Here is a 12,662-nt window from a genome sequence, read left to right as displayed (position 1 = left end):
ATTATATTATTCTATTTATTTTTGCTTCTGCTGCTGATTTTATTTTTGATTGCTACTAATATTATGGTAATTGTGCTTTTAATGTTACTGTCTGCTGCTTTGGGACTGGAGTGAAAAGCAGACTACAAATACTTAAAATGCTGCCTTCTCCCTTATGAGCCTCCCTGCTCTTTAAGACCAGCAGGGCAGCCTCTTCACTTGGTCCTGACCCTGGCTGAGCGAGCACATCCAGCAAGTACATAGCATAAGGTGGTCTCTGTGGCAAAAGCGACAGTATGGAACTCTCTGCCTAGTAAGGCTTGACTTTGCTCTGGCTCTGATGACCTGTCATATGGTTAAGAAGATAGGACCTTCCCTGTCCTGCCACTGCCCTGCTGCCCAGATTCGTTTTTTTTTAAGGATGTTGTTGGAAGCTCCCCGTTGAGCATTTAAATAAAAAAACATTGAAGGGTGGGCTAAAAATATGTGGGCTAAAAATACAGAGTAGTTAATAAATGTATTTAAACTGAATTAATTTTTTTATTGAATCATTAAAAAGCAAACGAGTAAACAGCTACTGGTTTCTAATCCTTGGCATTAAATTTGCTTTTGTAGCTTGTAGGATTTTGCTTGCCACGCTCTGTAGCAGCCTCAAGTGCACTAGGACAGGTGGCCTTGGGCCAATTGCGCTCTCTTCACTTAACACAGGATTGTTGTGAAGATGATAAAGAGTGTGTGTGTGTGTGTGTGTGTGTGTGTGAAAAAGAGAGAAAGAGAGAGAGACCCTGTATGTTGCCTTGAGCTCCTGGGAGGAATGGCCGAACAAGAGAACTATGCATTGCACAAAATTAATGGAAGTTTCTCAGAGTGGGCTGGAACTCTTGACGGGCCCTGCTTCAGCGCCGAAATCCGTGCAGTGGAAATGCTAATTATCAACTGGCGGTCATTAATGCAAGCATTTCCCCTCATTTCGAACATGTTCTTTTGATTTTGCATTAATGGGCACCTTCTGTTGCGTCACACGGGCGGGGAGAAGCAGCGGAGTAGGGAAGAAGAAGCCCCCCTCCTCTGCGTTTCTGAGTAAGGGGGGCAATTGCGAGTTGTCCCTTAAGTGCCCATTCCTGGAACGAGGAACTTGGAGGCCGGTTCCTTGGGCAGCGCGCAAGCTTCCCGCACGCGACGCGCTGCAAAACTGCTACCCCCCCCAGCCGGGAAGCCCGCGCGCCGGGAGCTGGAGCTGCGCGTTGCTCTCGCTCGGAAGAGCTCCGCACTTCCCAAATCTTACTCTTCATTTGGTTCCTTGTCTTATTTTTTTAATTACTCGATTTTTGGGGGGGGGGACCTTTTTTCTCCCACCCTTCACTGCAAAAAGAAATCGAGAGGTTTGGTGGGGGTTTACCCCCATTAAACAGCCAAAGAGAGGCATTCACAGTTTTGCAAACTGAGTACATTTCTTTCTCCATGCTCAAACCTTTCCGGGTTCTCCAGCAAGAGGAAAGATTCTCCTGCTTTGTAGCAAAGTGCAATGAAGTAAGTACGCAAAGTTCCTTTTGTGTTTTTTTGAGCTGCTTCAGGGAAGGGGGGGGGCGACTAGAAGCGGAGTTTTTTTTGGGGGGGGGTTATAGGGAATATCTGGTTCCCCTACCAGTTAAGCCACCGACGTCATGAAGGTAAGAGCCAGACTGATGCTGCAAACTTAACCCCACATACCTGGGAGGAATCCCCATTGAATTCATAAGACTTACTAGAGAGTAGCCGTGCTTAGGATCCGGGTGCAAGCAAGTTAAGTTTGGGTCTCCTTGAAATCTAAGGTGCTGATGTTAAATCCTGACTGGGACTTAGACTGGATCCAGCCCTATATCTGACAAAACTGGCCGTTCTCTTAAGTGTTGCTGTTGTTTTCCCGCGCAAGGCTTTCGGATCGCTGCCGAAGCACGCAAACGGTGCGCCCGGCTCCCCTCCCGCGCTCGAAGGCGCCCGGGAGCCCGCGGAGTCAGCCGCCAGCCCCGCAGACAAAGCGCTCGGCTGCCCGGGCGCCGCCAAGGCAGGCAGGAATGCCGCGGAAGGATCCGCAGCTGGGACCAATTAGTGGGGGGGTGTCCCTGCGAGCTGATCTGGCGGCGGGAACCGTGCGGTGGAAAGAGACCTGGTTCCCCCCTTCTGTCTCCCTCCCCCTCCGATGGAAAGCTGTGCTGTTAGTTACCCCTGCCTGCTTCAAACGGGTTGTTTGAGTCACATCTCGGGAAGGAAGCAGTGGCTAACCTCAAAGCCTTTTTTAATAGCTCCTGGAGATGAAGAGAGACTGCAGAAGTAGTTAAACAAGAACAGATGTCGGTGTTGCAAACACCGTGGCCTTGATTTAGAAGTCCGGACTTGATTTAGAGCAGCTAACCCTAGAAAGCGGTAGAAATCTGGTGGCAATCGCCTAATCAAGAAGAGCCCCTGCAGGATCAGGCCCAAGACCAGTCTGGTCCAGCCTCCTGTTCTCGCAGTAGACAACCGGATGCTTATGGGAAGCTCACAACAAGTAGGGCCTGAGTGGAAGAGATACTCCCCACTTGTGGTTCCTAGTCAGTGGGACTCTGCCTTTGGTATTGGGCATGGGTAGGCAAACTAAGGCTGGGGACCGGATCCAGCCCAATCACCTTCTAAATCCATGTGGATGGTCTGGGAATCAGCATGTTTTTACATGAGTAGAATGTGTGCTTTTATTTAAAATGCATCCCTGGGTTATTTGTGGGGCATAGGAATTCGTTCATTTATTTTTTTTCAAAATATAGTCCAGCCCCCCACAAGCTCTGAGGGACAGTGGACTGGCCCCCTGCTGAAAAAGTTTGCTGACCCCAGGAATTGAAGATAATAGCCATTGTATCTTCCATGGATTTGCCTAACTCTCTTTTAAAGCTGGTGGTTATTACTGCAAATTTTTAGGAGCCAATTCCAACATTCAGCTTCATTGGATGGCTGTGGGTTCTAATATTACAAAGAGGGTGAGAGAGAGATGCTCTGTGTCCACTTTCTTCATCCTCTGAATGGTCTTCCTGGTCGTCTTACCCCAGATGTTTACTTGGAAGAAGGGTCCTCTTTCTTCACTGAGACATATGCCACTTAAGTAAGTATGCATCTGATTGTTGCTTTAAAGTCTTTGCAATGTGACTTAGAACAGTTGGTGTCGCTTCTGTGCATTGTGCTACCACTTCAGGGGCTCCCACTTGGAATAGGCTTGCTAAACCCAGGCTAGTTCACTGGGAGCTCCTTTAAGTTCTTCTTCAAAGCTTAGAAAAGCATAAAATTGGAGCTGGATGGGGCATTGGAGATCCTTTAATCCAGTCCTGTGCTCGGTGCTGGATTTTGTAACAAACGCATCCCTGAGAAATGGCTGCCTAGTATTATCTTGCCATGCCCTGTTTTAAACACATAATCTGCTTCTATCAAAGCAAGTGTTCGTTTGTTGGTCACTTGGAAGACTGCTCTTCAGTTGCCAAGTAATCTGAAAATAATTGTAAAATGCAGGTGCTGTAATATAGGGGGCATTGTAACTAGCGTTTTTATTCAAAATATAATTATATTTTGAAATCTAGGAATTTCTATGTATGGTAATACTGGATTTGTTAGCAAGCTCTTGGCTGTAAGCTGGTACTACTGAGTACTACTAAGCTAGTACTAATATTTATGTTGCTTGTGCCTGAGTAATTGCATTATATGACACAAAGGATGGGATCATTTGGAGCAGGAGGTCAGTTACCTAATACTGCTGCTTAGCACTTGGAATACTGTCTACTGGATGCTATACCTCAAAACGGGTTTTGTGGAGCTGGAGAAAGTTCAGAAAAGGGCAACCAAAACAGTCCCCTGTGAGAAGTTAAAATGTTTGCGCATTTTTGGTTTAGAAAATTGATTTGATTGGGGAAAGTGTTTTCTTCCTCTCTCGTGAAATTAGAGCTGAATCTTGGGAGATATAGGACGGACAAAAGGAAAGACTTCACAGCACAATTCACTACTACAATGTGACAGTAATGGCTGCCTCCCTGGATGGCTGTAAAGGCTCCTCCTAGTCAGGATAGCTCTGTTACCTCCAGTATCGGAGCCCACGTGCCTCTGAATACCAATTTATTGGGGAACACAAAAAGTGCCATTGCAGTCATTGTTCAAAACATCCTTCGCCTTTCCTTAAAATGTGCTGTATTGTCAGTATTTTTGTTATTTTATCTGCATTCCTAAAATGGTGTTCTAGTCAGAGATGCTCTATGTGCTCCAAAGTGCTTCCGCCCCATTAATGCGGGGGCAAGATGCTAGGAAGGGTTAGGGGAAGGGTGAGATTTCTTGGGCATGAATTTTGAGGGAGTTCTCCCTTAGTAAAAGATATAATTTGGAGCTGCTATGTTCTGTGTTCCTGTGTGGAAAAAGTGGGGCCATATGGATTTACGAAGTTCGGACTATATCCATTTGGTATAATATTGGTATTTTGAGAGCAGGTGACTAATGAATATGAACATATCTATGTTCTCAAGAGCAGCTGGAAGGTTGCCATATTTCAAAAAGTAAAATTAAAAAAGCAAAATTGTTGAGATTTTTAAAAGAAAATAAGCTTTTGAGGGGAAACCTAACCCAAAAACAGTGATATTTTGAGCTGTTTACGCTGCTTTTTCCATTGCATTGCCATACATCCGGGTTTTCCCTGACATTTTGACTGTTCGGCAAAATTCCCCGGGCACCATTTTTACACCTGAAAACCAGGACATGTCAGGAATATTCCTGACGTATGGCAAGCATAGAGTAGCACCACTTACCACTTTGCATTAGTTTGTAACAAAATCTGGTCAGTCACAATATGAGTGTGGGGTGTAATTTGGTGCACTGTTGTTGGTATTAAATAGTTGTCCAACATAGTCCAATGAGGAGTGTTGCATTGTAACCAAAATAGTAGATCCAAATGCTTTACTCGAATGTTAAGACTCGAAAAACTTAACATTTTGATGAATAAACCATCTTCCATTTTGTTCGGATTGAGAAATAAAACAAATGAACCTCCTTTGGCTGCATTGGCAGCACATTCCTATAATGCTCCTGTTCGGTCACAGAACTGATGCATAACCCCAAAATTCCTGCATTCCTACCTTGTGCATTGATGCCAGTGGCATAAATTAATAAGTCCAAGGTAGCATCTTTCCTTAAGTGTGGAGCCCATGCTTATCTTTCTGTAAGGACAGCTGACCCCATTCTGAGTTTGAAGTGGTTGTATAGAACAGATTACTGCCTCAAATAACCATGATTAGATCTTCATTGCTGTTTTATACTTATAATCAAATGTCTCATAACATTGCAAGATGTGATTATTTCAATCACATAATTCATTTATAATAATTACTTGTAAACTAAATAAAAAAAGGTAACATGCATTTGGAGGTGCTATCGTTTTCTCTCTCTGCCTTTTTAATCAGTGTGAAGATATCACAGGCTTTCTCTGGCGGTTTAATGATAGACTGGCAGCCGCTCTTCATGGCTATACTTCGTTGGGGAGCTGACAGTCTGTTAGCAGGAAGAACCTCTCATACGAGTTTGAGTCAGCACGCTTCCAAGAACTGCTTTCAAGGTACTTGATAATGCATGTTCTCTCCTGTTCTGCTTTGCTGCTTTCTCCCCTAGTATCTCTTATGCTTTTCAATGTTTGCAGCTTCTATATTTTAGGCCCTCTTATCATTTTTGCTATTTGTTTATTTTTTAAAGTATGTACCGCCCTCTCATAGAATATCAGGATGGTGCACAGCAACATAAAAACTCAACACACACACACGCAACAGTGCAGAACAATAAATTTGCTAGCTAAGATTCTTCACCTTCGCAGTTTGGACTTTCAGTATCATCTTTGTGTGATAAGATGCCTCTCAGTTGGCAAACTTCATTTCTGCTCCAATCTAGAGTCAGACTTTGGGAGTTACTTTTTTGTTTGTAGTATCAGGTTCTCTCCCCGCCCCGGCCGCTCCAATCAGGAGAGCAAATGGGGAGTACAAAAGTCCCAGTTTATATATAACTGTTCTTTGTGCCAGTCATACTGTGCGACAGGAACTGATTTTGCAGTGCAGCCCACATCTACTCAGTATTTGCAGCTTGGTCAGAGCATGGCCTCTCTCTCTTTGCTCTTGAATTCCATAATTTCAGCAACTTTTTTCACATCCCCAAGAATTAATGCACTTCTGGGTCAGTTCCCTTATAAGGAGAGAATACTGGAGAAATTGTGTTTTTTATTGCCGTGTGTGAAAAGGTACATTTTCTCTGAATCACAGTCCTTATGTAGGCAAAATGGGAGATAGCAGGAGGCTTGGGGGGAAACCCAAGTTTTGCAAAGTACAAAGAAACTTTTTGGGGTGGGGAGAATGGCTCCATTCATGTCAGCAGGCTAGGGGAAACCCATGCTTTGCAAAAATGCAAAGCAACTAAAGGGGAAAAACTAAAAGAGAAAAAAATTCTTCAACAACCCAGTGAAGATGGAGCATGTTCAGTGGTCACAGGATGGTGAGTTGGCGCATGGAGTGGGGGAGGGGAAGGAGGGTGGTGGTAATAGAATGGAGTATCCTAGAAAAAACTGTGGCTGGAAGGAATCCTGAACACAAACTTTTCACACTGCAACATTTTGTTTTAGGATCTACTTCTATCTGTTCATTTACAAATATGCAAGGTGGGACGAGTCTTAAGTTGAATCTGGGTTGATTTTGCAACTCCTCATCACCACTCTAGTTTGCTTTTTGCCTACCAGCCTCAAAACTTGGAACTCTTTCTCTTACTCCTAAAATTCAAACTGTTCTCCATCCTTTGGTGTGTGCCTGTGCACACAGAGAACACTGATTTCAGACTCTGCCCTGAGCAATAGTTATGACCTTTGCAGTGCCCTTGAGTAGGCATGAACCATTAAAAGCCATAAAAGAAGCTGTCTGTCTATCTATGTATCTAATCTTCTTTTGATGCCCCACAAAAGCATTCCCCTAACACCAGGGTGTGAATATGTTTGCTTTAGATTCCTCTCCAGAGATTCTCTTTTAATTTTACATTAGTATTGCTAATGGGCTCACATTGTTTCCTTTTTAATCCATCTCCCATGTTAAGAATATCTCAAAAATATAATCCCTTGTGGTATACTATAGGCTAGGACAAATGGCGTAAGAAGCCTTTTTTCCTTTTCCTTTCTCTGAAGCTTATATCCTACCTTCCTTCAAGGAGCTCAAGGTGTTATATACATGCACAATTTATCACATTTTTCCATGTATAAGACGACCTTTTTTCTGATTTTTTTGTGATAAATTGAGGGTCGTCTCATACACGGGTTAATATGCTAAGTAAGCGAGGGCTGGTGCTGCGGCGATAGCAGGGAAATGTTGGAGAGGAGGCTGCCACTCTGTCCGGCTTACAAAGAGTATTTGGTGAGTGCCAGTATGCAGTGTATTACGGCACCAGTTCCGTCAGCCAGAGTGAGGGATCGTTGAAAAGCTGCTCAACAACTCATTAAACTTACAAAAGAAGCTCAACAACTGTTGAAGGCTCCAAAAAATAGGGGTTGTCTTTTATATGGGGTCATGTTATACGCGGAAAAATACAGTATCTTCAAAACAACCCTGGGTTAGGTTGAGAGACAGTAACACACTGAGGTTCCTGAGTGGATATTTGAACCTTGGTCTGCCAAATCCCAGCCTAAGGGCTCACCCACATGGAAGTTTAATGTGGATTGAAGCAACTTGTGTATGTGTCTCTCTTTCTCTGATTTTTTTGTGGTGTCTACACAGCATCTTCCTCCTAGTGACAGCTACCACTTCTCCCCACTAAATTTGGATTTTCCCAATCCACAGATAAATCTCAATAAAGGAAGAAAACCCAGTGTAAGATCACATGCTACTTGCCCATGAACACACTGTGCAGTGCGGGGGGTATTTAAAGGTGTGGTGATGTTTTTCTATTGCCACACCCTTTACTTCCATAGTGTTTCCATCAACCCAAAGGAAAGGATATGGCCTTCTCTTTTTCACCGGTTGTTACTGAAGGCACCGTCAAGGCGTTTTTATTTTTAAAATGTTACTGTTTCACAGAAGTGCTGTTGCACAAAACAGCTGTATTAAAAAATAATAAAGCAGCTCCAGATCCTTTCCTGGTTTGAAGCAACATACACTTAAAAAAAAAAAAAAAAAGTTTGCTCTTCTTTGCAAATCTAGTCTATCTTCAGAGCAAGAATTACATTTTTTAAAATATGGGCAAACTACTTGGAGCAACACAGACACATTTTAAACTCGCCTTTACTGCTCTTTAGTGCAAATCTGGCATATTATGTATTAGGTTGTTTTTTAGTCTTGGGTCTATATCTGTTTTTAATGTTTGTCAGTCATTTTGAGTTCATTTTTTCAAAGTGACATAATAATAGTATAAATGTGGGCCCACTAGTTCATTTATTACTATTTCACAAGCAATCTGTGCCTTTTGTCTCCAGCACCTGCAGTTGAAAGTATACTGTTTCTAAATAGTTTTAAAGGCACTGAAAATAAGTTTTAATAAAATATTTCATTGTTTATTTCTTTACACCATGATATGAGACGTTAAGAAAAGAGTCTGATGGTTCTTGGAAATGTGGAGAAATTATTCTGAAATGTGTGTTAAAATTCCAGAGGACAGTGGAAACTTCAAATTCTGCCAGAAGCTGGGAGTGGGGCAGTTATGAGCTATTTTGGTACAATTCATAACTATCGTTAGTCATGCCAGAACACTGAAGGCAACCATGCTGAAATAATCATTCTTTGCTGCCATTTGCTGCAAGAGACTAACATGGCTGCTTTCACCAGCTCTGTACCCTTCAGATGTTTATGACTTAAACTCCAATTGTCCCCAGTCATCTGAAGGGCACCAGGTTTGCAAAGCAAGTGTGGACTTCTGGGGTAGGGAAATAAACTACATACTAGTGCTCCCCAACTTTCTATTTGTTTGGTTTTTACAGTGGTATTTAGATACAGCTGCTTCTGTCTTTGATATGCCATTGCTTACCTTCAATTCATCCCTTCCTTTTGCCCAAGTAAGGGCCCAGAACTTACCCTCTCATTTGTGTGTGTGTGTGTGTTTGCAGGACTGAATATAAAGACAGTGGTGGCATCTTCCTGTGATTTGCAGGCTTTCTGAGAGATGATCGGAGAGAGGGCAGATGAACAAACTTGGCAGCTTTTCCGCTTCACAGAGGCAGCACCAAGAGTCTCCTTTTAGCCCAACATCAACCAGCTTGCTGTCTCACTACCGTGCATTTCGTGATCATGAATGGGAAGTGGTGGAACGGTCGCTTGGCCTCCTGCAGGCCAGTGGATTTTACTGGGGCCCTTTGTCTGTTCACGAGGCCCATGCTAGGTTACTGCAAGAGCCGGTGGGGACCTACTTGCTGCGAGACAGCTCTCAGGGAAACTGCCTTTTCAGCCTCAGCGTCCGCATGCCGTCTGGACCCGTCAGCCTCCGGATCTCTTTCCACAAAGGCTACTTTTGGCTGAAAGACTGGTTTTCGGACTGTGTACTGAGGTTGCTTGAACTAGTGGTGGCAGGAACCAGGACTAAACCCCTCCACTGTGATGCAATGGGAGAAGCTCCTCTAGTATTTTCCGAGCCCCTCTGCAGGGAGCATAGGGCTGTGCCCACGCTGCAGGAAATCTGCCAACGCGCCTTACCTGATTCCAGCAGGACTGGGCGGGGCAGTTGTTGGACTCTACCTCTTCGTTGGCAACAGAAATGCCAAAATGTGTGTGGCGGGCAAAAATATGCAAATATTGATGACGCCAATGCGCCAACAGAATGAGTCATTGCTTTTCCTGAATTCTTAGGGTCTGTTTCAATTTCCTTTTATAGGCTAGAGGTAAACATTGCCTTTCATCTGCAACTTGGTATTCCAGCTGCCTAAGCCAGTCTTTCCTCATGGAACATTGAAACTTGGTTTCAGAGATCTGATGCTGAGATAGGACTTAGTGCACAGAAGTTGAATGCTGATCTCTAGAACCAGAGAGGCACTGCTCTGTGTATATGGGAGATTATTGGAAAACTTGGGCTGCTACCGCTTACCTGTGAGTAAGCTTCATTGAACTCAACAAAACTCACTTTGAGTTGACATGTAGAAGATAGCACTGTTATACTTGCAACCAAGCCTTCTTTTCAGTGGGGCAGGTTCAGCAGTGTCTAGCCTTTCTCCTCCATGCATCTCCCTAAATTCTCTTTCCCACTGGGTACTGTCCTCATTCTGTCAGGGTAGAAAGTAGAAGGCTTTTATTTTAGCACTTCCCAGCAACTCCATTACTTGGCTTAATTTTAGCATTATTTTATAAGAAAAATGTGAGTCTTTAATACAATAGTCAAGATTATTGTATTTGATGATTCACACTTGTGGAAAAATGGAGGAATTTAATGAAAATTAAAAAGAATCTATATTATATTAAAATAAAACCATCCAACCCCCCTACTACCTAAAGCAAGTGGTAGCCAGTGTACAAGGGATTCAGTCGAGAATAAGAAATGAAAAAGGTGCATATTCAGAGTAAAAGGGTAAGTAGAGGTTTTCACTTGCTCAGACTATAATCCTAGACCCTCTTGCCTGGGGACAAGCCCCACGGAACTCAGATTGAACATCCAAATAGACATACAATATAGGACCGCAGTATAATAATATTTTAGTAATTGTCTTAATCTGCAGTAATTAAAAAAGGTGCCTGAAAAGCATTTAATTGTATTTATTTAGTGAGTCTTGTAAAAAAGTGTGCTGCTGTCATTCAGTGGGGGAGAAACGGGGAAAACTCTTCTTTAAATGTGTTCATCCTCCTTTTTGTACAGCAGTGTTTTCATAAAAGTGAACTCAATTACTGTAATGTATTGACTTCTGCAGTTTTGTTATATGTAGACTGTTTGCAGCATCTGGATATCTAAGTGTGTTAGTGGTGAGTCTGGATTTTGGAAACTATACCATGGTTTTATGCTCATGATTTATGCAGCTTGATTAAAATTAACACAGTTGTTTGGGGCATTTTCATGGCTCCCGCTACAAACAAAGGAGTACAGCAGGAGGCTTGGAGAAGCATATCGAGAAGGGCCATCTGAGCAGCATCTTCAAAATTCAGGGCAACACTGGGACTAGCCAAGGATGGAATTTCTTACTTCGGTGGACTTCATAGAATGATGGGTGTAAGAGCACCAGAGGCCTGCTATTCCACCACCCTGTTCTCAGTGGCCAAACAGATGCCTACATGATCCACAGACCCCTTCAAATCTCTGGGGTCGTTCCAGACTTAGTCATACAGTACTTAGAATAGGCCTATTGGGATCAATGGGATTAAAGTTAGTCATGACCTGCTTAGGTGTCATTGATATCAGTAGGTCTACTTTAAGGATGGCTAAGTCTGATTTTTGTCACTAGATACAATCCCGTACACTTACCTGGACGCAAGCCTGGACTTGCATCCGAGTAAACATGCATAGGACTTAACTGTTGTACCATTCAAATCAAGGACAGATACCAACTGGAAGAAATGTATCCTGATCCTAAACGCTGATTGAAAGATGACCATCTTTAGCAGGAGCCAAAAAAGCAATGGAGAAGGCAACTGTCTGATATACAGTGGGAAGGAGTTCCAAAGGGCACATTATGTGGAACAGGCTTCCTGATCAGATGGTATCTGCAGAACGCAGTGGTCGGTTGGGGATGAGACAATCTTTTAGCTATCCTGGTCTCAAACTGCATAGGGCTTTTTACACCAGCACCTTGAACCTAGGCCTAATCAACTACTGATTTTTTAGATCTTTTACTGCAGCAATGGGGAACCTGAAGCCCACCAAATATGGCTGGTTTACAACTCCCATCATCCCAGGCTGGCTGGGGCTAATGGGATTTAGAGTCCAACAAAAACTGGAAGGCCACATATTCCACAGCCAAGGAATGCCTTCCCATCAAATGTCAAATAAACAACTACAGTATCTGACTTTTAGAAGACATCTGAAAGCATCCTTGTTTAGTGAAGTTTTTAATGGTTGATGTTTTACAGTGTTTTTAATATTCTGTTGGGAGCCGCCCAGAGAAGCCCAGCCAGATGGGCAGGGTATTATTATTTATTAATGGCAGAATGTGGTGGTCTGGCATTTTTTTTATTGCCAAGGATGTGTAGGCTTGTTATAACCCCACTGTTATGTATCCTGCCAGCTACCGTAATTTACAAAGAGAAATAGAAAACTGTTATGCAGTGCCCCCTTGTGAGTGCATATGCGACACAGTCTTATCTACGGAGTGTCTTACATCTATCTTCTGCCTCTGTTACATTTGAATGGAAACTTCTCCTGATGGCTTTAATTACAATTTATTAGCAACAGCAAAATTTTGATACAGATCAGGGTAGGAAATAATACCTGAAAAAGCAGGGCATTCAGTTGTGAGGATTTTGCGGGTGTATCTTTTTTTCCTAGCAGTTCATTGTGTTAAGCGAATGTGACAACTTGAGCTTCGGTTCTTGGAGCATACTGAATTTGATTTTAAGGTGCCATCGCTGTAATCTGATGTTGAAAGATCTTGACAGGCTGCAATAAAGAGTTGCCTCTGCAAAATGACATCAGCTGCCTTTGCATTTAATTGGAAAATAGACATTCTTAGTGGCTGCATGTTTACCCGAGCATGAGCATCATCCAGAGCTAGTATTTAT

At 43.0% G+C, this 12,662-nt stretch overlaps 2 protein-coding genes across 5 annotated transcripts in view; one reads left to right on the top strand and one right to left on the bottom strand.

The window, feature by feature from the left end:
- Nucleotides 1–1,997, bottom strand: part of SERHL2 (serine hydrolase like 2) — a 24,269-nt gene extending 22,272 nt beyond the window's left edge. Inside the window, exon 1 of the mRNA XM_080971926.1 lies at nucleotides 1,725–1,997. The gene's annotated coding sequence lies outside the window, so the exon portion shown is untranslated. The remainder of the gene's footprint in view (nucleotides 1–1,724) is intronic.
- LOC308457768 (suppressor of cytokine signaling 1-like) lies at nucleotides 446–12,570 on the top strand. 4 transcript variants are annotated; one of them, XM_080971950.1, is made up of 4 exons: nucleotides 446–1,509; nucleotides 3,039–3,091; nucleotides 5,462–5,572; nucleotides 9,077–12,570. In XM_080971950.1, the coding sequence occupies exon 4, from the start codon at nucleotides 9,152–9,154 to the stop codon at nucleotides 9,785–9,787; it is 636 nt and encodes a 211-aa protein (XP_080828076.1). In that variant the 5' UTR covers nucleotides 446–1,509; nucleotides 3,039–3,091; nucleotides 5,462–5,572; nucleotides 9,077–9,151; the 3' UTR covers nucleotides 9,788–12,570. The 4 variants fall into 4 exon arrangements, with proteins under 4 accessions (XP_080828076.1, XP_080828075.1, XP_080828074.1 ...); XM_080971949.1 differs by having other exon boundaries at nucleotides 5,421–5,572; XM_080971948.1 differs by having other exon boundaries at nucleotides 2,911–3,091.
- The last annotated feature ends 92 nt before the right edge of the window (nucleotides 12,571–12,662 follow it).

This window comes from Podarcis pityusensis (assembly GCF_964106645.2).
Source record: "Podarcis pityusensis genome assembly, chromosome: 10".
Classification (NCBI taxonomy): Eukaryota; Metazoa; Chordata; class Lepidosauria; order Squamata; family Lacertidae; genus Podarcis; species Podarcis pityusensis.
This window is presented reverse-complemented; position numbering and strand designations above follow the sequence as displayed.

Coding starts and splice junctions, on each gene's coding strand:
- LOC308457768 (XM_080971950.1), top strand. CDS start 9,152: ATGAACAAACTTGGCAGCTTTTCCGCTTCACAGAGGCAGCACCAAGAG.